Here is a 25320-nt window from a genome sequence, read left to right on the forward strand (position 1 = left end):
AATTTTGCATTTTTTGCCAGAAGAAAGATCATGGATGCGTGTTTATTTGTTTGTTTTTTTCCCAGGGGTGATCCTATCGACCCACTGGTCCTAGAATATCGTGGGAGGGCTCATTCGAACGGAAATTAAAAGTTCTAGGGCTCTTTTTAAGTCACCAAAAAAAATGGAGGGCAACTAGGCCCCCTCCACGCTCATTTTTTCCCAAAGTCACCCGATCAAAATTTTGAGACAGCCATTTTGTTCAGCATAGTCGAAAATATGATAACTATTTCTCTTAGGGTGACTCAATTCTCCAAAGTCCCCAAGAGGAGGGCTGAAAGTTATCAACTTTACCAAATGTTGACATACAGTATTGGTTATTGGGAAGTATAAAAACGTTTTCAGAGTGAATTTTTTCTGGTAGGGGGGATGGTTTTGAGGGTATGTGGGAGGATCTTACCATGAAGGAAGTTTTCATGGGAGAAGGGACATTGCTATGAAGGGGGTGCCGTATTTCCCAGCATTATTTAAATAAAGATCAGAAATTATATATAAAAAACAAGTTTTTTAACTGAAAGTAAGGAGCAACATCAAAAATTAAAATGACAGAAAACATTACGTATATGATTGGGTTCATCTCCTAGTCAATACCTCGCTCTTTAAGCCAAAGATTATACAAGCCTGTCGCGTAGCCATGCTGTAGCCCGGCCTAAAAATCGACTACATAGTTTTTTTTTCTTCTTAAAACTGGCAAATTGACATTTCTGGCCACAAAAACGATCTAAATAGGTCTTAAGTTTAAGAAAAAATTTGTGTTTTTCTGAAGTTGGCTGTACCGAACCTGTGGTGAACCGTCATGACATCAAGAAAAGGCTCAAATTGTCTGCGGTTTGAAGATAAGCGACAACGAGAGTCCATATATAGAAGCCAAACTCAATTTCAGAGAATATTTTGTCAATACTGATCCAAAAAGCTCCCTCTAATTCAGACTTGAAACGCCTACTCTGTGATATTTTGCATAATAGCTGGCATCCACTGTTCCTTTATTGCGTATGCTGCGTTAGCGGCACTGTTTTTTTTTTCAGTTTTTCTTTTTTCTTATTTTATAGTTTTGAAAATAATTAATTCTATTATTTATTTTTCTAGGGTTCTTTTTACTGTTGTTAATAAACACGAAAGGAACAGTAGTGACATCGCTGCTACTTTAAGTCTTTATTCAGTTCTTTACACAGGTACTCCATCAAGGTTGGTTAAAAAGGAAACATTTAGCCATACTATAAATCCTTTCTCAAGTAAGTATATTTCATCCAACGAAATTGAAATTTTTTAAGGTTAATTTTTTTAAGGTTAAGGCGAATTTTATTTTTTAAGTATATTTGATCAGAGGCACCAACTTTGAGGGGAGGGGGATTATCACCTAGATTCTATTTTTCACAATTTTTTTTTGAATGCTTGCTTTTGTTTTTTTAAATAAAAAATTCGAAAAATTATCCCTAGATTTGGAAAAATGATCTTATCGTAGTTTCATTTTAAAAAAGTCTGCCAACACCTACTAAAAAACTTAAAGCAGCGCCTCCTCTATCAATCAATTCAAAGCCTCACTCTTTACAACCTCCCAGGAAGTTTTCATTTTCCTTAAGCCTCCCTCCCCCCTATTCGGGGACGACCTGCTTTTCGTTTGGCCCTAGACTATTGGCCAACAAGGACAACCTTTAGCAATATGTCACCCTTCATCCACAAAATGTGCCCTAGTCATCTCAACTTTTCTCTCATTATAGCATCAGGAAATGGGATTGAACTATATTTTATGCACAGCTTGCTGTTTGAGATACGGTCAGTCACTTGGGTACCCAAAACAATCCGTAGGCAATTTCCCTGGAAAACATCTAACAAATCCTCCTCCGTTTTTCGGAGCGCCCGCGCTTCAGAACCACCGTCATCACTGTAGCTTCCAATGTTCTAGTCCTAGTTCTCAGACTTATGTTCCATTTCTTTCAAACCTTTTAAAACTTTTTAAAACACATTTTGGGTCTTCACTATTCCCCTTCTCTCTTTAAGCTTAGTAAATTGCCACCCTTGGTCTTGATGATAGTGTTTTGACCAAAATGTTCAAAGAAAACTATCAAGCGATTTTCGCACGTCTGAGTTATTTCATTTACAGGAACGAAGAAATTAGTTGATATTCTATTTTGCCGATTAATTCTGAAGAGACTAGAAAAGAAAATTTATGTGTTTTTTTTCTTTACAGACGCTTAAGGCACAAGAGACGTGTAAAAAATTTACCCCAAGTATAGTAGCCTACTCAGAACCTACAAAATAGAGTATACCTAACCCCCACGTCACAGCATAACGATTTTGTGCCTAATTCAACTTAGAAGTTCAGCATCTGGTGCGCATTCTATCAAAAAATTTAATATTTTAAAGCAGCTTTTAAAAGTAGCTTTCAATGAGCCCTCAAAAGTGCTACGGTGATGTGCATACCATTTCCAACCGTCAGTTTAAATACTTGCAACTAATCCAGTAGACTATAACTTGGATATCACATTTAAATACCATCGTCATCAATTTTTGTGTCTTGGCAATAGTCATAAGAAACTCAACCTACTGTGTAAAACAGTTGAAATTTCCTCTTAAAGGTTTTAAAATAGATTGCTGGGAAATGTTTCTTCTGAGAGCATTTCTCACGTAGCAACCGATAACAAGAGTAAGATTATTGAGAGATAATCTTTCATACAAGGATCCTGTTGAAGATATTCGATGATATTGAGATAGCAACGGGTCACTCTCGTTGCTTCCACATCATGACAACGACCATATTGAAAACCTCTTCAGGATGAGGGTAAAATATGGACTGGTAGAATACTGACATTTGCCATGTTGAGACACTTCTCAAGTTGTCTAGTGGTTTCAGCAGGCGTAAAACAGAGAGTTTTAGGGTATATGACTTGATTCTGGAAACTGTCAAGTTGCGCTATGAGAATCGCTGCTCAAAAATGCTTAAAAATGAACCCTAAAAATGGGTGTGTGAAAATGAAAATACAACTTTCAAATGTATTAAAAGTTGTGTCTGCAAGTTCTTGGGCCAAGAAAATCTCAATGTAAACACACCAAAACAGAAAACATATATCAGTTTGCCTGGAAGTAGAGCCTTAAAAATGTGAAAACGATTTTTTTTTTTCCTAAGAGTCTTTAAACTTATATCCGTATTAAAATAAATTTCTCTTTCGCGTGGGCTTGAACAATTGGTAAAACTTGATACCTACGACGGTTCAAATAAGTAATCTTGTCTTGATCTCTTCTTCACGGATCACCCTGATTCCTTTTGAGGTTGACGCTCTTGCATTTACAAGTGACCACGTTGCCGTCATTGGACTTGGAAATCTCCATATTCATCCCCCTATAAAACAAGAGTGACAAATCTAGCAATACAAAAGAAGATACCTGGATGGCTTAACAAACTCACTTGCTCCTCAGGAATGGAGAGTCTAACTGTTTGAAGGGTTCGTAAATCGTACAGAAAAGTACCACCAGGCTATAGTTGACTGTATCGCAAGCTTTGTCCCATTGAAGTGGATCCAGGTATCCAGCAAGGACAAATCTTGGTTCAACATCTACTGTAAAAAGGCTATCCGAGCAAAGAAAAGGCATACAAGTGATGGTTACTTTCAGAGAACAAAAGGACAGATCTGATTTCATAAGAGCCCGTAAAGACACTTTTCACGTGATTCGGCAATCACGGGTTCCATACAAAGAGAAATGCACTACCAAGCTAAAAATGCCTCTGCTAAGAGTTGGTGAAGCATAGTCAAAGAGACATTACCGTCATCTAAAGAAACTTCAATTCCTTGCCTAAAAATAAACGATAGGTCTATTGTTCAAGACCCCCAGGCAAAGAACGAAGTTCTTGTCATGGCGTTTGTCAAATACCCTAATTAGGACGACGATGGCAAAGAAGTTCCTGGTTTCTCTAATTGATCCGATGGTATCCTTTATTGTATGTACTATTCTATTTCTAAAGACCTTCATACCCTGTGGAGTTTTGGTGTGACCAAACCCACGGGTCCTTACAGGATACCTTGAGTCTTTGCGCTTGATTGCTTAATGGTTCAACACTAGGGGTGTATAAAATTTCTAGCAAAAGGGCACGCATCAGGTTATTGTCATTCGACATTGCTAAAACTTTTGATACAGTATGGCACCGTAGCCCACTGAAGAAACTTTACACGCATGGTGTCAGATGACGTCTGTTAAAATTGATTGAGAGCTTTCTTTTTGATTGTTTACTCAGTTTTGGTTTGAAAAGTGGTCCAATTACTGGTTGCTCAGTTTCATACATCAAAAACAAACGAGCTGATGATCTCCAGATCGAACGTGCCGCATATACACCTCAACTTCATCTTCGTGAAAAAAAGTCAAAAAGCTTTGTTTCCTTGGAACTCACATCTCCACAGATCTCTCTTGAAAAACCCACCTCGATTGGGTGAGAACCTCTTGCGCAAGAAATCTTGGGATTACCCTTCACTGGAAAAGTCTTCTACCATTCAGCTCGATCATGTAGCCTACAAGTCTTGTATCAGACCCATTGTCAATTAAGGACGGGTGCTGTATTCTGGTGCTCCAAAAAGTAGTTGGTGTTACTCGAAAAGGTCCAGGATAGGTCTAATAAGGTAGGTTCAATCGTTCCCCACGACGCTCTCCAGTCTGTTAGTTAGACGTTTGATGTAGCGTCATTGGCTGTCTTCTGCAAGAACATACATGAACATCCTTCTCTAAATCTTTCTCGTATTGTGGCCCCCAATTTCCAACCAACAAGCCAGACACGAAGGCACATAGCTCGGTCTAGTTATCTTAAGTTTGACGCGCCGAGAAAAGAGTACTAGAAAAACAGATTCATTTAAATTTGCGCTCGATCTGGAATTATCTTCCTCGGGAAGTTATCCCCAAAAGTTAGTCTATTGACTCTTTCAAAAGAAGGTTCAAAAGTCATCTAAAATCTCGATAAAAGACTAGCGGCAAAATAGATATTTAATTATATTTGACGCTTCAAATCATAGGCAGCGCGCTAGCGCTGCCTAAGTAAAGAACGATGTGGCCATAATGTGTTTTTTTTCTTCTTCTTTCTTCGACAGGCACTTCGTATCGAAGAAGTTGTCGAAGAAGAAACTTCGAAAAGGGCTCACTCGATTGGAAATTGGGGTGGCTAGTGCCTTTTTTAATAGTCGAAAGTGATTGGAGGGCAACTATTCCCCTCCCCATGCTCATCATTCCCCCAAACACATCCAATAAAAATTTTGAGATAGCCATTTTGATCAGCGTAGTTAATTTCCAGATAGAAAATATCTCTTTGAGGAGGACACTCCCCAAAAACTCTGGGGGCAAGGGTTTAGGTTATGCCCTGAGGGCATATAAGAACAATGTTGGCACAATATACCATTTATTATTTTTTTACTTTAGAGCAGGGTACTTCATATGGAAGGGGCCGTCGTAGATACTTCAAAAGGGGCTCATTCGATTGGAAATGGAGAGTTCTAAGACCCTTTTTAATAGTCGAAAATGATTAGAGGGCAACGCCCCCCCACGCCCATAATTCCCCCAATCACATCCAATCAAAATTTCAAGATAGCCATTTTGTTCAGCGTACTTGATTTCCAGATAGAAAATGTTTTTTTTGAGGAGGACACTCCCCGACAACCCTCAGAGCAAGGGTTTTAAGTTATACCCTGGGGGTATATACGGTTTTTATAGAAGGCGCTGTCGTAGAAACTTCAAAACGGGCTCATTCGATTGGAAATTCGAGGGGCTAGTACCCTTTTTAATATTCAAAAGTGATTGGAGGGCAACTAGTCCCCGACTCCCATCATTCCCCCCAACACATCCAATCAAAATTTGACATAGCCATTTTGTACAGCGTAGTTGATTTCTAGATAGAAAATATATTTTTGAGAAGGACACTCTCCCACAACCCTCAGGGCAAGGGGTTTAAGTTATGCTCTGGGGGCATATAAGGTTTTTAGATAAGGCGTTGTCGTAGAAGCTTCAAAAAGGCTCATTCGATTGGAAATTCAAAGGGCTAGTGCTCTTTTTAATAAACAAAAGTGATTGAAGCGCAACTACCCCCCCCCCCACGCCCATTATTCCCCAAAACACAACCAATCAAAATTTTGAGATAGCCATTTTGTTCAGCGTATTTGATTTCCAGATTGAAAATATGTTTTTGAGGAGAACACTCCCCCATTACCTTCAGGGCAAGGGTTTTACATTATGCCCTGAGGGCATATAATAACGATGTTGGCACAATGTACTATTTATTATTATTTTTTTTTTCATTTAGAGCTGGGCACCTCATATGGTAGGAGTCGTCGCAGAAACTTCAAAAGGGGCTCGTTCGATCGGAAATTGAGAGTTCTAGTGCCCTTTTTGAATAGTCGAAAGTGATTGGAGGGCATCTATCCCCCTCCCCCACGACCATCTTTCCCCCATGCACATCCAATCAAAATTTTTAGATATCCATTTTGTTCAGCGTAGTTGATTTCCAGATAGAAAATATGTTTTCGAGGAGGACACTCCCCCACAACCCTCAGGGCAAGGGTTTAAAGTTATGCCCTGGGGGCATATAAGTTTTTTTTATAGAAGGTGTTGTCATAGAAACTTCAAAAAAGGCTCATTCGATTGGAAATTCAAAGGGCTAGTGCCGTTTTCAATAGTCGAAAATGGTTGGAGGGCAACTAGTGCCCCCCCCCCCCGCCCTTCATTTCCTCAATCAAATTCAATCAAAATTTTGAGATAGCCATTTTGTTCAGCGTAGTTGATTTCCAGATAGAAAATACGTTTTTGAGGATGAAACTTCCCCACAGCCCTCAGGGCAAGGGTTTTAAGTTATGCCCTTGGGTCATATAAGGTGTTTAAAGGAGGCGTTGTCGTAGAAACTTCAAAAAAGATCATTCGATTGGAAATTCAAAGGTCCAGCGCCCTTGTTAATAGTCGAAACTAATCGGAGGGCAACTAGCCCCCTTCCACGCCCATCATTCCGCCAAAAAATCCAATAAAAAATTTGAGTTAGCAACTAACCCCACTCTCACGCCCATTTTTTTCCCCAAACACATCCAATCAAAATTTTCAGATAGCTATTTTATTCAACGTAGTGGAAAGTTTTAGAAATTAGGTCTTTAAGGATAACAACCCCTCCCCCTACCGCTCTCAGGGCAAGGGTTGCAAGTTATGCCCTGGGGAATATAAAGTTTTTATTGAAAGCGTTGTCGTAGAAACTTCAAAAGGGCTCATTCCATTGGAAACTGAAAGGGCTAGTGCCTTTTTTAATAGTTGAAAGTGACTGGATAGTGAATAAAGCCCCTCTCACGCCCACTATTTTCCGAAACACATCCAATCAAATTTTGAGATATCCATTTTGTTCAACTTAGTTGAACTTTCTGGAAATTAGGTCTCTTAGGATGATAACCCTCTCAGAGCCCTCAGTGCAACGGTTGTAAGTTATGCCCTGGGCGCATATAAGTTTTATATAGAAAGTTGTTGTATAAATCATAGGCAGCACGATCGTGCTGCCTAAGTAAAGAACAGGAAAACTCGAGAATGAGGCAAGAAACGGGGACTAAGTAAAGAGGAGGACACTCCCCCAAAACGCTCAGTGCAAGGGTTTTAAGTTATGCCCTGGGGGCATATAAAAACGATGTTGGCACAATGAATTATTTATTAATTATTTCCTTTAGAGCAGGGCACTTCGTATCGAAGAAGTCGTCGTAGAATTTTCATAAAGAGCTCATTCAATTGGAAATTGGAGTGGCTTTTGCCCTTTTTAATAGTCGAAAGTGATTGGAAGGCGACAAATACCCCTCTCACGCCCACCATTTCCCCAAACACATCCAATCAGAAATTTTGAGATAGCCATTTTGTTTAACGTAGTTGAAAGTTCTGGAAATTCGGTCTTAGAGGATGACAACCACCCTAACATACCTTAGGGTAAGGGTTGTAATTTATGCCCTGGGGGTATATAAGGTGTTTATAGAAAGCATTTTCGTTTTCAAAATGACTCATTCGATTGGAAATCGAAAGGCTTAGTGCCCTTTTTAATAGTCGAAAGTGATTGGAAGGCTTGACGTTTTTATATTAAAGATCGAAGCGGGTATAATGTATTATTTTTTGTTATTGTTGTTGTTCAGACCAGGGCACTTCGTTGCGAAGGAGTTGTCTTGGGAACTTCGAAAAGGGCTCATTCGATTGAAAATAGAAAGGGCTGATGCCCTTTTTAATAGTCGAAAGTGATTTGAGGGCACCTATTCCCCCTTACACTCCCACCCACCCCCGCCAAACCACCCAATTATTCTCATAAAAATTAACCAAATAAAAATAGCGTGAGTGTATCCAAGCTATCAAAGAAAGTAAACAGATTTTTTTGCGAATGGTATCAAGTTTTCCATTTCAGGTCAACTAGAGGAGGTATGAAGCTAAATTAAAGTGTGAGCGAAATGAATTAACTTTTAGAGGTTTTGCTAGTTAGCGGTGCTAGAATAGGTTTAAAAATTAATATTAAGAAGACTAAGTCACTAAGGCGAGGAATAAGTGAAGATAAAAAGGTAACGTTGGGTAACAAAAAGATTGATCAAGAGGACAGCTTCACTTATCTTGGTAGTATTATTTGTAAAGAGGGTGGATGCAGTGAAAATATTAAAAGTAGAACAGCCAAGACTCAGGGTGTTTTTTCACAGCTGAAAAAAGTTTGGCAGAATAGGAAGATAAGTCAGCAAACCAAGATTAGAAAATTAAAAGCTACAGTGATGATATTGGTCAAATATGGTTCTGAAGCTCGGGCGCTTCGAAAAATACATGAAAATTTGCTAGATGTTTTCCAAAGAAATTGCCTACGGATTTTTTGGGTACCCGACTGTCTGACAGTATTTCTAACGTTAGAATTTACGGAAAGTGTGGTTCAATCTCACTTTTTAGGGATATAAAGAGAGAAAGTTTGAGATGGCTAGGGCCCGTTCTGCAAATAAAGGATGACAGATTGCCAAAGATTGTAATTTTTGGCCAGCCTTCTTGGACTAAATGGAAAGCAGGTCGTCCGTGTTTGGGGTGGGAGGATGTCATAAAGAAAGATTTAAGAGAAACGGGAATTTCCTAGGAGGGTGTAAAGAGGGATGCTTTAAATAGATTTGGATGAAGGAGGAGCCTGTTTAGCTGTGTTGAACTCAGGAGGCTTGGTTTTGCAGTGAGTTTTTAATGGTAGTAGTAGTAGTACGCTCTTTAATCAATGGGCCAAGCGGGCTCTAAGGCTCGCAAAAACACAAGAAATTGCAAAACATATTGTCTCTCTTTAACATGGGGCCTGAAAAAGGGCTAAAATCTGTGTTTTTTCAACCAGTTTGAAACTTACACCCATAATAAGATAGACCCTTTTTATCGATACTGTTACTAGTATTAACGAAACTCAATTGTTATAAGGGTTCGGGAGTACCTTACTTTTCATTCCTTAAAAAAACCTTTAAAATACTTTGATTGGAAACTAATAATGGATTCGATTGTCTACTGTAGGTAAATTTATAATAATGGATAGAATTTCATCAGTTTTTGAATAAGGGTCCTTTTTAGTTTGTTATTATTAATGTTATCATTCTATTAGTTAGTGCTTGTTATAAATATTTATAAAATTATAATTAGTTTAGTTTTATTGTTGGTTGGACGGCAATGAAATTTTTATTCTGACTGATATTTTTGATATAAATGATATTTAACTTAAACTGGAATTAAATTTGCTTTCCTTAGAGGAACCTGGAGTAAAAAAAAAAGTTTAGATTGGGAACCGGAATTCCTTTCTGAATGGTTTGAAACTTACATCCGAAGCTTCCTGGGCTAATAGGATCCTAATACATGACATCTTTTTAGTTTGGTGACGCAAAAGTCTTTGAATAGATAGCCCAAATTAATCTAAAAGTATTTTTTTACACGATGTGCCTAAAAGCAGTATCCTAAGTTCTTGGGGAAAGATTACCCCAATGCACAAAAAGTTTGTTAAAATATTGGCTCACCTAAAAATGAGGCAAATAGGTGTTTTCTTACTGGGTCAAAGCATAATTGATAAGTTCTTGGACCAAGGGACCTTAGGTCTATAAAAGGTGAAAATATAAACCAATCATAGGCAGCGCAATAGTGCTGCATAAGTAAAGAACGATGTTTGCACAATGTCTTAATATTTTTTTTCTTGGTCTTAGACCAGGGCACTTCGTATCGAAGGAGTTATCGTAGAAACTTCAAAAAGGACTCATTCGATTGCAAATTGAAGTGGCTTGTGCCCTTTTCAATGGTTGAAAGTGATTGGAAGGCAACTAACACCCCTTCCACGCCCACCATTTCCCCAAACACATCCAATCAAAATTTTGAGATAGCCATTTTGTTCAGCGTCGTTGATTTCCAGATATTTATTATGTTTCTGAGGAGGACACTCCCCTACAGCCCTCAGGGCAAAGGTTGTAAGTTATGCCCTCGGGGCATATAAATAAGATTTTATAGAAAGCATTGTCATAGAAACTTCAAAAAAGGCTTATTCGACTGGAAATTCAAAGGGATAGTGCCCCTTTTAATAGTCGAAAGTGATTGGGGAGTAACTAACCCTCCTCTCACGCCCACCTTTACCCCAAATACATCCAATTAAAATTTTGAGATAGCCATTTTGTTCAACGTTGTTTAAAGTTCCGGAAATTAGATCTTTGAGGATGACAAACCCCCACCCCACAGCCCTAAGGGCAAGGTTTGTAAGTTATGCCCTGGGGCTATACAAGGTTTTTTCATAGAAAGTGTTGTCGTAGAAACTTCAAAAAGGGCTCACTCGGTTGGAAATTGAAAAGGCTAGTGCTCTTTTTAATAGTCGAAAGTGATTGGAAGGCAACTAACACCCCTTCCACGCCCAGCATTTGTCCAAACACATCCAATCAAAATTTTTAGATAGCTATTTTGTTCAACGTAGTAGAAAGGTCCGGAAATTATATTTTTGAGGATGACACTCACCCCACAACCCTCAGGGTAAGTGTTGTAAGCTATGCCCTGGGGACATATAAGGTCTTTATTGAAAGCTTTGTCGTTGAAACTTGAAAAAGGGCTCATTCGATTGGAAATCCAAAGGGCTAGTGCCCTTTTTAATATTCAAAAGTGATTTGAGGGCAACTAGCTCCCCTCTCACTGCCACCTTTTCTCCAAACACATCCAATTAAAATTATTAATAGCCATTTTGCAAGAAACGGGGACTAAGTAAAGAGGAGGACACTCCTCCACCACCCTCAGTGCAAGGGTTTTAAGTTATGCCCTGGGGGCATATAAAAACGATGTTGGCACAATGAATTATTTATCAATTATTTCCTTTAGAGCAGGGCACTTCGTATCGAAGAAGTCGTCGTAGAAACTTCATAAAGAGCTCATTCGATTGGAAATTAGAAGGGCTTGTGCCCTTTTTAACCGTCTAAAGTTATTGGAGTATAATTAACACCCCTCCCACGCCTACAATTTCCTAAGTCACACCCAGTCAAAGTTTTGATCCATCCGTCTTGTTCTCCGCACTTAAAAAGTCCTGAAATTATAGTTTCGAAGATGACAGTACCTCCACAGCTCTAATGGCAAGGGTTGTAATTTATGCCCTTGGGGCATATCCGTTTTTTTTTATACAAAGTCGTAGAAACTTCAAATAGGAATCATTCGATTGGAATTTGAAACGGCTAGTGCTCTTTTTAATATTCAAAAGTGATTGGATGGCAAGTAGCCACCCTCTCAAGCCCACCATTTCCCCAAACACATCCAATCAAAATTTTTTGATAGCCATTTAGTTTAACGTAGTTGGAAGATCTGGAAATTACGTCTTTGAGGATGACAACCCCCTCACAGCTCTCGTGTCAAGGGTTGTAGGTTATGCCCTGGGGCATATAAGGTTTATTTAGAAAATGTTGTAGTAGAAGCTTCAAAAAGGGCTCATTCGATTGGAAATTGAACGTGCTAGTGCCATTTTAAACAGTCAGAAGTGATTGGAGGGCTACTAAACCCCCTCTCACGCCCACCATTTCCCCAACGCATCCAATCAAAATTTTGAGGTAGCAATTTTTTCAACGTAGTTGAAAGTTCTGGAATGCCGTGGGGGTATGTAAGGTTTTTGTTGAAAACGTTGTCGTAGAAACTGCAAAATGGCTAATTCGATTGGAAGTTGAAAGGGCTAGTGCCCTTTTTTTAATAATTGAAAGTGATTATAGAGCAACTAAACCCCCTCTCACGCCCACCATTTCCCCAAAAACATCCAATTAAATTTTGAGAAAGCCATTTTGTTTAACGTAGTTGAAAGTTCTAGAAATTAGGTCTTTGAGGATGACAACCTCTTCACAGTCCTCAGGAAAAGGGTTGTAAATTATGCTCTTGGGGCATATAAGGTGATTATAGAAAGCGTTGTCGTAGAAACCCAAAAAGGGCTCATTTGATTGGAAATTGATTATTGTAGAAACTCAAAAAGAGCTCATTTGATTGGAAATGTATTATTGTTTTTTTCTTTTTTTTTGTTAAGACCAGGGCACTTCATATCCATGGATTTGTCTTAGAACTTCTAAAAGGGCTCATTCGGTTGAAAATAAAAGGGGTAATGCCCTTTTTAATAGCCGGCAAAGATTGGAGGGCAACTAGTCCCCCTCCTACTCCCACCCTCCCATTTGCCAATTATTTTTAAAAACTAAATGTTGCCTTAAGATTAAACCAAATACACTGTGTTAATGCTAATTCCCAATAAAGCATCTCAGCAGTATCCCAAGAACGACTGAGGGTATTATGTTCAAACTTTCAGGGCTACTTCTGTTTTTAAAATTTAACTAATTCAAAATAGTGTTAGTGTATCCAAGCTATCAAAGAAAGTAAACAGATTTTTTTGCGAATGGTATCAAGTTTTCTATTTCAGGTCAACTAGAGGAGGCATGAAACTAAATTAAACACTACTATTTGTGTTTTTAAAAGGGTGTATGGAGTTAAAAATTGCTGAAAAGTTTTCTCCAGCATACAAATAGCAGGCCAAATCATAAAGTCTTAAAAAAACGAAAAGATTTACAGAATTATTTTGTTTTTGCCTGAAAAGACTATGGCAATATAAAATGAACAAAAATTAATTAAAAAAACTTTTTCCACAAAATAAGTTTTCAAAGAAAAGTAAAGAACTCCATTAAACCAAAAATTAGCAAAAATAAAATAATCTACCAAGCGTGAAACTACAACAAATCAGCTTCGATAAATATTTGAAACCCAAAACGAACAGAAATTACAATAAATAAACGAGTCAAACTGAAAACGAGTAAAAATTAATATGAGTAGGGCTCAAAATCCCTATGCCTTCCCAAGGCCAGAATATAATTTGCCCTTTTTTGAAAAAAATACAAATGAATGTACATTATCAGTTTAATGTACATATACTGATATTTAGAAATCAAAATGTTAATATTATTTGATTTATTAAAGTTACAAAAGTAAATACATTAATATTTTTTCAGTAAAGTGCAAATTATGTTTTGGCCTTGGGAAGGCATAAGGATTTTGAGCCCTACTCTTGTTAATTTCTGCTCGTTTTGAGTTTGACTCGGTTATTTATTGTAATTGCTGTTCATTTTGGGTTTCATTTATTTTTCGATGCTGATTTGTGGTAGTTTCACGCTTAGTAAATTATTTGATTTTATTTTTTCTCCTTTTTTGTTTAATGGAGTTCTTTACTTTTCTTCGAAAAAATTATTTTGTGGAAAAAGTTTTTTAAATTAATTTTTGTTCATTTTATTTCATTGTTCAATTTTGTTCATTGTTCATTGACATAGTCTTTTTTTGCTCCTTTTTGGTTTAATGGAGTTCTTTAGTTTTCTTTGAAAAACTTATTTTATGGAAAAAATATTTTAATTAATCCTCTTGAAATGGTGATTCTGCCGAATCAACTGAATGTTCAGTTAATATGAAAACAATAGTTTTTCCAAAAATGGGCTCTGGCAAAGAGCCAAAAGAGCTTTTCGAACAACTTGAAACTGATATGCAGAATTTCTTTCGCCAAGGGATAACTAATATGCAAAAAAATTTTCGATGAGGGCAAGGGCCCGTAGAATTGAGACCCAATAAAAATATTTTTCTCCTAATTTACTTGAAACTAAAGTCCATAAGCCCCTGAGACACGAAGAACCCACACACAAAAACACAATGACCAAAATGGACCTAAAAAGAGCCAAGGAATAGCTTTCTTGCATTTCTATGTCTGCATCCTTGACTCTTTGGGTCAAAGGGATCCTAAAATACAAACAAAGCCTTAAGTTTACAGAAAGGGAAATTGACCTGAAAACGGAACGAAAAAAACTGATTTGCTTGGAACTTATATCCGCAAATCCTTGTTTTTGGACCCCCCCCCCCCCAGACCAAAAAAACGATTGGTGAAATATTGGTTTGCCCAAAATAAGGGGTCAAAAGAGGTAAGAAAACTATTTCTTTTCGTTAAAAGCTTGAAACTTGTATCCATAAGTCTATTTTTCTTTTAAGAGATGGAGCTGGGATTTGAAGTAACATATGAAGAATATGCAGAAGCATTGACTGACCAAGGATTATTTAAAATCTCCTTAATGGGAAAGGTACCAAATATCGACTATGAAATATTTTCCCAGAGTGATGTAAGAGTAAGAAAGCCAGATGTAAATTTCAATGTGAGTATATTCTTTTCTAGTTTTATTCCTCCTAGTTTAATTTTTATCGTTTTAATTTTAAGTTTAGCATAGCATATCGACGTCTGCGTCAGGCGCGTCTTCAAGGGTTGTTTTCTCGTTCAGTAGAGCTATACATATTGCCGAAGCTTCTGCAAAGTCTTGATGATTCGCACGTGTGTCAGCTGTGCAGTCGAAACCATACGATTTGCAAATGAGAGTAATCTGCAATGCTGAGTCTATAAGCTTGTGCGCTCTGATGACTCTTGAAACAGCCTTACAGCTAAGGATATGCTTAATGGTGTTACCGGCATATAGGCATTTGAGCACTTTTTTTATTCCTGTTTCCATCATCAAGTGCCCGATCGCTCTAAGAAATCTCATACGGCAATGGATACCACCGATTATTGGGACTGCTGCCTTGAGATGACTATCAACAGGCTCAGTATTGATGATATTCACCGCTTTCACATACAAAGGTTGGTCGAAAGTAACAACTGGTACCATTCCGTGCTGGTGTGCTTTATTGGAGATAAAACATAAGGTTCTGTATACACAAGAAAGATAGGTGGGATTTTAGTCAATTATAGGCAGAAAAATAATTGACGATGCACCTTTGTTTGACCCATGGTGAATTGCTTGCATTACTCCACTCCGTCCAACCCATTTCGTGCTATGTATCCAGCTTGCATACTGTAGTAGATCGAAGGTGATGGTCGGGATGGGTTTGTACACAAGACTGTTCTCCTGTTGGATCCTTTTGTAGAAGGAGAAAAGCACTTGTCCAACCTGCTGTAGTACTTCAAGTTTTACAACTGCTCTAGGGATTATGATTGGAGATTTGGGTAGCCTTGGTGTGGCAGCAGCTAGCATGGCCATCCCATGGAAAGTACCTTTCCGTGATAGTGCAAATGTTGTGGTCAACATTGGCGCCAATGAACTGGATGAAAGTTTTAGAAGTCATCCCTGGAAATTCTGTACTATGAGTTACTGTGGCAGAACCCTCGAATCGAAGCACTTCAGAGTAAGAAGTAAAAAAAACCTAGCCTATTCATCTGGTCGATGAAAAAACGTGAAACAGATTGCTGGTGTAGCTGGACTCCAAGGTATACCTGTAAAGGAGCGAGGAAAGATTGGGGAAGGCAAGCCTGCATTATTGCTTGCTCGATTGAACCTACCACTAGGTAGTAAATCTCCAGAAAACAGGAAAATAGAAGCACCAGGGAATAGGATATTAAACTCTCGTCAAAACTGTGTTAGAGGGTTTTAAAACCGATTCGATAGACCTTTGTCTCCCCTTCAAATTCTGTAGAGCCGTCTGACTATCTTTTCCCTATAGACGATATCTTGATTTCCCCCTCTTTTTCCTAGCAACTAGAAAAGGGGAGAAAGGCTAATGACAGAGCAATCAAGGTGACATATACATTCTTCTCGCACTTGGAAACACCAGAAAACAAGTCTTGCAGATTGTTGTACATGATCTTTACTTACCCCCTCTTTTCCCCCTGTTAGTGAAGAACGACTTATTACACAGCAATATAAAAACGCATATTCGATCTTCTTGGACCCAAGAGCATCAGGAATGCCATTCCCAGCATCAAAAAGCACCGGTTGTAGATTTTCGAGTTTTCTCCTGGATGTTCCCCTTTCCCTACGTTTTCACCCTGTTCCACCAAGGGGATTCTTGGGGACTTTTGGTATGTTGTACAGAATTTTTTCTCTACAAAATGGTGTAAAAATCATTTATATTACAATTTTGTCCCAGATCATCGATTTTTTCCGTAGATTTTCTGGACTATTAGTGTATTTTCACACAAATTGTTCTTAATATTTACATTCTACTCTTTTTAGTTCAATCTCTGGGCAAATCTTTTATACCAAACAGGAAATATTTTTTGCATTTCATGCAAACTTAAAACGAACAGAAATTATTCCGTTAATGAAAGGTGTTGTCCCCTCCTCAACGCCTCGCTCTTTACGCTAAAGTTTGACTCTGTCTCACAGCTTTATTTTTTTAAACAATAAAAAAACTTTAGCGTAAAGAGCGAGGTCTAAACAACAACAATAACAAAATATATCTCTAATCACTTGTGACTATTAAAAATGGTACTAGCCCTATGAATTTCAAATCGAATGAGCCCTTTTCAAGTTTCTACGACAAAGATTTCGATAAAAACCTTATATGCCCCCCAGGGCATAACTTATAACCCTTATCCAGAGGGTTGCGGGCGAGTGTCCATCTCAAAAACATATTTTCTATCTGGAATTCAATACGCTGAAAAAAATGGCTATCTCAACATTTTTATTGGATGCTTTTGGGGGAATGATGGGCGTGGGGAGGGGGGGGGGGGGCTTGTTGCCCACCAATCACTTTTGACTATTAAAAAGGGCACTAGCCCTTTGAAATTGAATGAGCCTGTTTTGAAGTTTCTACGACAAAGCCTTCTATAATTCTTATATGCCCCCAGGACTTAACTTAAAACCCTTGACCTGAGGGTAAGCTGAACAAAATGGCTATCTCAACATTTTGATTGGATGCGTTTGGGGGAATGATGGGCGTGGGGTTAGGGGCTAGTTGCCCTCCAATCACTTCCGACTATTAAAAAGGGCACTAGCCTTTTGAATTTCCAATCGAATGAGCTTTTTTGAACTTTCTACGACAACTCCTTCTATAAAAACCTTATATGCCCCCAGGGCATAACTTAAAACCCTTGCCCTGAGGTTTGTGGGGGAGTGTCCTCCTCAAAAACAAAATTTCTATCTGGAAATCAACTACGCTGAACAAAACGGCTCTCTCAACATTTTGATTGGATGCGTTTGGGGGAATGATGGGTGGGGAGGGGGGCTAGTTCCCCTCCAATCACTTTTGACTATTAAAAACGGCACTAGCCCTTTGAATTTCCAATTGAATGAGCCTGTTTAAAAGTTTCTACGACAAAGCCTTCTATAATTCTTATATGCCCCCAAGGCTTAACTTAAAACCCTTGCCCTGAGGGTACGCTGAACAAAATGGCTATCTCAACATTTTGATTGGATGCGTTTGGGGAAATGATGGGCTGGGGGAGGGGCTAGTTGCCCTCTAATGACTTTCGACTATTAAAAAGGGCACTTTCCCTTTGAATTTCCAACCGAATAAGCCTGTTTTAAAGTTTCTACGACAACGCCTTCTATAAAAACCTTATATGCCCCCAGGGCATACCTTAAAACCCTTGCCCTGAGGGTTGTGGGGGAGTGTCCTCCTCAAAATAATATTTTCTATCTCGAAATCAACTAAGCTGAGCAAAATGGCTATCTCAAAATTTTGATTGGATGTATTTGGGGGAATGATGGGCTGGGGGGGGGGCTAGTTTCCCTCCAATCCTTTTCGACTATTCAAAAGAGCACTAACCCTTTGAATTTCAAATCAAATGAGCATGTTTTGAAGTTTCTACGACAAAGCCTTCTATAAAAACCTTATATGCCCCCAGGGTAAAACTTAAAACCCTTGCCCTGAGGGTTGTGGGGGAGTGTCCTCCTCAAAAACATATTTTCTTTCTGGGAATCAACTACGCTGAACAAAATGGCTATCTAATAAAATTTATTGGATGTGTTTGGGGAAATGACGGGCGTGGGGGGGGGACTAGTTGCCCTCCAATTACTTTCTACTAGTAAAAAGGGCACTAGCACTTTGAATTTCAAATCGAATGAACTTTTTTGAAGTTTTTACGGCAACACCATCTTTAAAAACCTTAAATGCCCCCAGTGCAAAACTGTAAACCCTTGCCTTGAGGGTTGTGTGGGAGTGTCCTCCTCAAAAACACATTTTCTATGTAGAAATCAACTACGCTGAACAACATGGCTATCTCAAAATTTTGATTGGATGTGTTTGGGGAAATGATGGGCGTTGGGGGGGAGACTAGTTGCCCTCCAATCACTTTCGACTATTAAAAAGGGCACTAGCTCTTTGAATTTCCAATCGAATGAACTTTTTTGAAGTTTTTACGGCAACACCATCTTTAAAAACCTTAAATGCCCCCAGTGCAAAACTGTAAACCCTTGCCTTGAGGGTTGTGTGGGAGTGTCCTCTTCAAAAACATATTTTCTATCTGGAAATCAACTACGCTGAACAAAATGGCTGTCTCAAAATTTTGATTGGATGTGTTTGGGGAAATGATGGGTGTTGGGGGGGAGGCTAGTTGCCCTCCAATAACTTTCTACTATTAAAAAGGGCACTAGCCCTTTGAATTTCCAATCGAATGAACTTTTTTGAAGTTTTTACGGCAACACCATCTTTAAAAACTTTAAATGCCCCCAGTGCAAAACTGTAAACCCTTGCCTTGAGGGTTGTGTGGGAGTGTCCTCTTCAAAAACATATTTTCTATCTGGAAATCAACTACGCTGAACAAAATGGCTATCTCAAAATTTTGATTGGATGTGTTTGGGGAAATGATGGGCGTTGGGGGGGGAGGCTAGTTGCCCTCCAATCACTTTCGACTATTAAAAAGGGCACTAGTCTTTGAATTTCCAATCGAATGAGATTTTTTGAAGTTTCTACGACAACGCCTTCTATAAAAAACCTTATATATCCCCAGGGCATAACTTAAAACCTTTGCCCTGAGGGTTTTGGGGGAGTTTCCTCCTCAAAAACATATTTCCGATCGGGAAATCAACTACGCTGAACAAAATAGCTATCTCAAAATTTTGAAAAATTGCTATCTCAAAATTTTGATTGGATGTGTTTGGGGGAATGATGGGCGTGGGGGAGGGGGTCTAGTTGCCCTCCAATCATTTTCGACTATTAAAAAGGGTACTTGCCCTACGAATTTCCAATTGAATGAGCCTATTTTGAAGTTTATACGACAACGCCTTCTATAAAAAACCTTATATGCCCCCAGGGCATAACTTAAAGCCCTTGTCCTGAGGGTTGTGGGGGAGTTTCCTCCTCAAAAACATATTTTCTATCTGGATATCAACTACGCTGAACAAAATGGCTATCTCAAAATTTTGATTGGAAGTGTTAGGGGGAAATATGGGCGTGGGGGGGGGCTAGTTGCCCTCCAATTACTTTTGAATATTAAAAAGCGTACTAGAACTCTCAATTTCCAATCGAATGAGCCCCTTTTTTAAATTTCTACGACGACCCCTTCCATATGAAGTTCCCTGCTCTAAAGGAAAAAATAATAAATAGTACATTGTGCCAACATCGTTGTTATATGCCCGCAGGGTATAACTTAAAACCCTTGCTCCAAGGGTTGTGGAGGAGTGTCCTCATCAAAAACACATTTTCTATCTTAAAATCAACTACGCTGAACAAAATGGCTATCTCAAAATTTTTATTAGATGAGTTTGGGGGAATGATGGGCGTGGGGGGGGGGGGCTAGCTGCCCTCCAATCACTTTCGACTATTAAAAAGGGCACTAGAACTTTCAATTTCCAATCGAATGAGCTCCTTTTAAAGTTTCTACGACGACCCCTTCCATATGAAGTGCCCTGCTCTACAGGAAAAAATAATAAATAATACATTGTGCCAACATCGTTCGTATAAGCATTAAGGGCATAACTTAAAACCCTTGCCCTGAGGGTTGTTGGGGATTGTCCTCCTCAAAAACATGTATTCTATCTGAAAATCAACTACGCTAAACAAAATTGCTATCTCCAAAATTTTGATTGGATGTGCTTGGAGGAATGATTGGTAGGAGGGGGGGGGGGGGCTAGTAGCCCTCCAATCACTTTCGACTCTTAAGGCACTAACCACTCCAATTTCCAATCGAATGAGCCCTTTTCGAAGTTTCTACGGTAACTCCTTTGATATGAAGGGCCCGGGTGGAGAAAAAAAACACATTGTGCCCACGTCGTTCTTTACTTAGGCAGCGCTAGAGCGTTGCCTATGATATGTTAAAACATTTAGGGCTTTACACTTATTATTATGGGCCATGTACTATTGCCTGTTCCCGTTCTTTCACAATTCTTAATGTGTTCCGACCCATTCAGATTAAAATTTTGATAAGAGAAGGAAATGAAATGAAGGGAGAAAATAGAAAATTTTCAGAAGGCTAATGTGTAGACTTTTTTGAAGTAGTTTTAATCGTTTTATGCGGTCAAACTACGATTACTGAGATTGTTATACTATCATGAAGCAATTAGTAGTGCCACAAATTTTGTTAATATTAAATAGAAAAAACAAGTTTTCTTAACTGAAAGTAAGGAACGACGTTAAAACTTAAAACGAACAGAAATTATTCCGTATATGAAAGAGGGTGTCCTCTCCTCAACGCCTAGCTCTTTACGCTAAAGTTTTTTATTGTTTAAAAAAAATAAGAGTTGTGAGAAAGTCAAACTTTAGCGTAAAGAGCGAGGCGTTGAGGAGGGGACAACACCTTTCATTTACGGAATAATTTCTTTCAGTTAAGAAAACTTGTTTTTTTTATTTGATTTTTGAACGTTTTTGAATTAATGCAGGTTTTTATTTTGGCTCACGGTACATGGATAGTTAAAACAAAATGTGCATATTAATTTTACTTTTATTTGGTTAAATGGCTTTCTCCAAACTTGTTTAATTTTATTTAAGAACGTTTTATTAGTAATAATATACGTAACTTACGAATTAACTTACGTAACGAACTTCTATATTCATATATTTTTAATACGTCTATTGCGGGGCTCACCCCCTATTCAATACCTCGCTCTTTAAGCTAAAGTTCAAATTTTGCTCCAATTCTTTAAAAATGACCCTTAATCACAAACGCTGTTATTTAGAATAAATAGCTCTTATGAAAGTACTAAAAAATCTTTGGCTTAAAGAGCGAGGTATTGACTAGGGGGTGAACCCAATCATACATGTAATATTTTTGGTTCGTTTTAAGTTTTGATGTTGTTCCTTATTTTCAGTTGGAAAACTTGTTTTTTTATATTTAATTTCGGATCTTTTTTTTAAAATAATACTGGGAAATCCGGCGCCCCCTTCATAGCAATGTCCCTTCCCCCATGGAAACTTCCTTAATGGAAAGATCTTCCCACATAACCCCTGACCCACCCATCCCCCTACTACCAGAAAAAAATCCCCCTGAAAACGTCTGTATACTTCCTAATAACCAATACTATACGTTAACATTGGGTAAAGTTCATAACTTTCAACCCTTCCCCCGGGGACTTTGGGAGATTAAGTCATCCTAAAGGACATAGTTTTCATATTTTCAACCATGCTGAACAAAATGGCTATCTCAAAATTTTGATCAGGTGACTTTGGGGAAAAATGAGCGTGGGAGGGGGCCTAGTTGCCCTCCAGTTTTTTTGGTCACTTAAAAATGACACTAGAACTTTTAATTTCCGTTCCAATGAGTCCTCACACGATATTCTAGGACCACTGGATCGATACGATCACCCCTGGGAAAAAAAAAACAACAAAAAGACAAATGAACACGCATCCGTGATCGTTCTTCTGGCAAAAAATGCAAAATTCCATATTTTCGTAGGTAGGAGCTTGAAACCTCTACAGTAGGGTTCTCTGATACGCTGAATATGATGGTGTGATTTTCATTAAGGTTCTATAATTTTCAGGGGGTCTTTCCTCCTTTTTTCGAAAATCAGCCAAATTTTCTCAGGCGCTAAACTTTTGATGGGTAGGACTTGATGAAAGCTATATATTTGAATTCAGCATTGAAATCTGATTCTTTTGATGTATCTATTGGTATCAAAAACCCATTGTCCAGAGTTTCGGTTACCATTGAGCCGGTTCGGTCCTTACTTAGTTACCACGAACTGCTTGAAAAATAGCAAGCTTGTCATCATATTACTTTTAATAACGCTGCCTACTCTTATTATGTATTTTTTGTCACTTTAGTTTTGAATTTTTATGATGACTTTAAATTTGTGACTTTAAGATTTATGGGTTTAAATTTATTACGAATTTGGGATCGCTCCCTATTCTTTTTATGTTTTCTTGCTTTAATTTTATTTTTTTATGATACCTTTAAATGTGACAACTTTTATGATACCTTAAATGTGACAACTTCAGATGCGTTGTCAAATATATTTTTAAAGCTTAGAGTTAGTTTTACAACTTTGAAGAAAAGAAATGAATTCAACTTAGCTCTATCAGCATGGGTCATATGAAATATTTTCAGGGCCGAGCTCTATGTCAAGTAAATTCTCACCTTGTCCTTGAAGTATCCCTGGAAAACCCACTACCAGTTCCACTCACAAAGCCTCGTTTCAGCGTTGAAGGTCCTGGAATGGGGCCAGCCCAGAAAATCAAGCTTGATGAGTAAGTTCAAACTATTAATCTTTAAATATGTTGAGGGAGATATTGAAGTAGCCAAGAGACCCTATATACAGACTACTACTATCATTTTTGCTGCTAGTCTACTAATTATACTAAGGGTAAGGGTAAGGTTTTAATTTTCGGCTAACCGTTTAGGGCCAAATAAAAAGCAGGTTCTCCCCGGTTAGGGCGGAAAGATGTCGTAATGAAAGATTTAAGGGAAATGGGAACTTCCTGGGAGGGTGTAAAGAGGTAGGCTTCGAATATATTGGTTTGGGTTGCGTAGCTGTTTCGGCCTGAGTCAGATTGATGCTGGAATTAGTTGTTAGTAGTAGTAAATGTATTAAAGGGGAAATTTTCTGTGAATATTGAAGGGGATTTTGAGCTAAATCAAAACATATTATACTTATGCATGTTGTCAAAAGAAAGCATCAGCAATATTCCAGGTATTACCTGGAATATTGCTGATGCTGTTCTTGAGAATTTGCTGATACACCATGTTGGCAGTATGCACGCACATACTGTATTTTGATTTAGTTTAGATTTTTTTCTACACATTCCTTGGTAGTTTCACCTTTATATTTTTAGCCTCAGTAGTAGCAGTAGTAGAAGTAGTATGCAAGCAGTTTTTTTCTGGTTATCAACATCCCCCTCAATATGTTCGGAAAGTTTCGACTCGATACTCCAAGTCGTTCCTGAAGTACTGCTTCTACACTCTTTTAACCATATGCATGCACATTGTGTGTTTTGATTTAGTTCAAAGTCCCCCTAAACTTTCTGTAAAAGTTTCATCTTGATATTGTTAATCTCGGCAATAGCAGCAATCGTAGTAGCAGTAGTATCTTTAGTAGCAGTAATATACACATAGTGCAAGATAATCGTTTGAAATACAATTGTATGTAGTAAAAAAAAATTAAAAGAAATCCATTTAGTCCTATATATCTAAAACAACAGAAATTGCAAAAAAATAAATCTATTGCTTACAACTTCAGGCAAAAAATATTTATGTTTCCTAGTGAACCAACGCTTTCCCAGTTTGTCTATTAAAAGAGGAAAGTACTTCCCCCACCATCAACTCTTTGACAGATTCACCTTAAGGGAAATAATATCTTTTAAAGACGTAAGGTTGTCAATAAGCGCAAAGTCAGCCAGACGTGTACGTCGGTAGTCTGGTGGTAGATGTCGATAGTCTCATATTAATCTTCCCTGTTTTCATTACTAGCGTCTCATAAGCCCCATACTATATTTCCAACGAAAATCAGAAGGACCTAACAGTATTGAATTAGCCTTTGAACTGTGAGGACACAAATTGGATTCAACTTCAAATTTAATTGGTTTGCAAAAGTGAAATTGCTAGACGGTAAGATATAGCGAAACATTGAATTGCCTTGGGATTGGTGACGTATTATCTTCTCCTATGTTTATCAATGAATTCAGTGACCCAGTGATTATAGAATTTTATTGGATATCCTTTGCTCATTATATTAAGACGTAAGTGGTTTTATAAGACATTTAGTAACCCTAATTAGGCAAGCAGGAGAGGGGTAGTTCCCCCGTCGCAAGCGCCGTTGTACCTGCTGGGAGGGTCTCCCTTGAACTGCGGGGATAAGGTGAACGGGGGCTGACGCATCCCTTGTTTTTTGGGAAGGCCCTATTCTAACCGCCGCAAGCCGAGCTGATCAATTAATTTTTCACCTATGATTTCTCCCTAATTAGTTCAATATTCATCTACCATTTGAATGAGCAAGATATGTTGTAAGCGCGCTATAACTGTTTATCATGTCCGGAGGGGATGAAAAAAATTGCATTATTGTCCGGTGCTGAATTTTGTTCAGCAAAACATTGAGAAAGGAATTGACGATGAGATGATTAAGAAGTTTGGTGCGGAGTTTTTTGACGTTGATGATATTGTGAAGGCAAAGAAATGGCTTGGGTCCAAGGTATATCCAGAATCTTTATTTCAGAAGCGAACTGGATTGAAATAGTCACTGAGCCATATAGGTGATATTCTGGACTTTATCAAGAATGGTAATACAAACGATTTCGAAATCCCAGTATTTGTTATTCTAACCCTCAATGAAGTGCCATCGATACCAGTCACAGCTTATTCTACTCTTTTTTCGAGAGTGAATGAGCTGCATGTCCAGTTAAAGAAAATTTCCAACCAGTTCGAGGTATATTCCAACCATTTCCTGCCACTACCACAGTCAGGAGCCAGTCCCTTGAAACCAGCCGATAGCCACTCTACTATTGTTACCTCTAAGTTGCCATGCCACCGTCTATTAGTGATCCGACAAGCCGTAAGGACTTTATCGACCAATTAAGTGGTCATGATTAGATTGCTAGTGTTCGGCCTTTGAGAGATAAACTTTTTGTGAATATTAAGAAATCTGAAGATTCTGATTTCTGTGA

At 38.3% G+C, this 25320-nt stretch overlaps 1 protein-coding gene across 1 annotated transcript in view; it reads left to right on the plus strand.

Moving 5' to 3' along the window:
* Positions 1-25320, plus strand: part of LOC148945872 (annulin-like) — a 236557-nt gene that overhangs the window by 180466 nt on the left and 30771 nt on the right. Inside the window, exons 10-12 of the mRNA XM_089098455.1 lie at positions 1126-1271; positions 14512-14672; positions 22772-22911. Coding sequence (XP_088954581.1) covers positions 1126-1271; positions 14512-14672; positions 22772-22911 — 447 coding nt within the window. The remainder of the gene's footprint in view (positions 1-1125; positions 1272-14511; positions 14673-22771; positions 22912-25320) is intronic.

This window comes from Artemia sp. Qi Xiang Cuo, chromosome 12 (assembly GCF_049724085.1).
Source record: "Artemia sp. Qi Xiang Cuo chromosome 12, ASM4972408v1, whole genome shotgun sequence".
NCBI lineage: Eukaryota > Metazoa > Arthropoda > Branchiopoda > Anostraca > Artemiidae > Artemia > Artemia sp. Qi Xiang Cuo.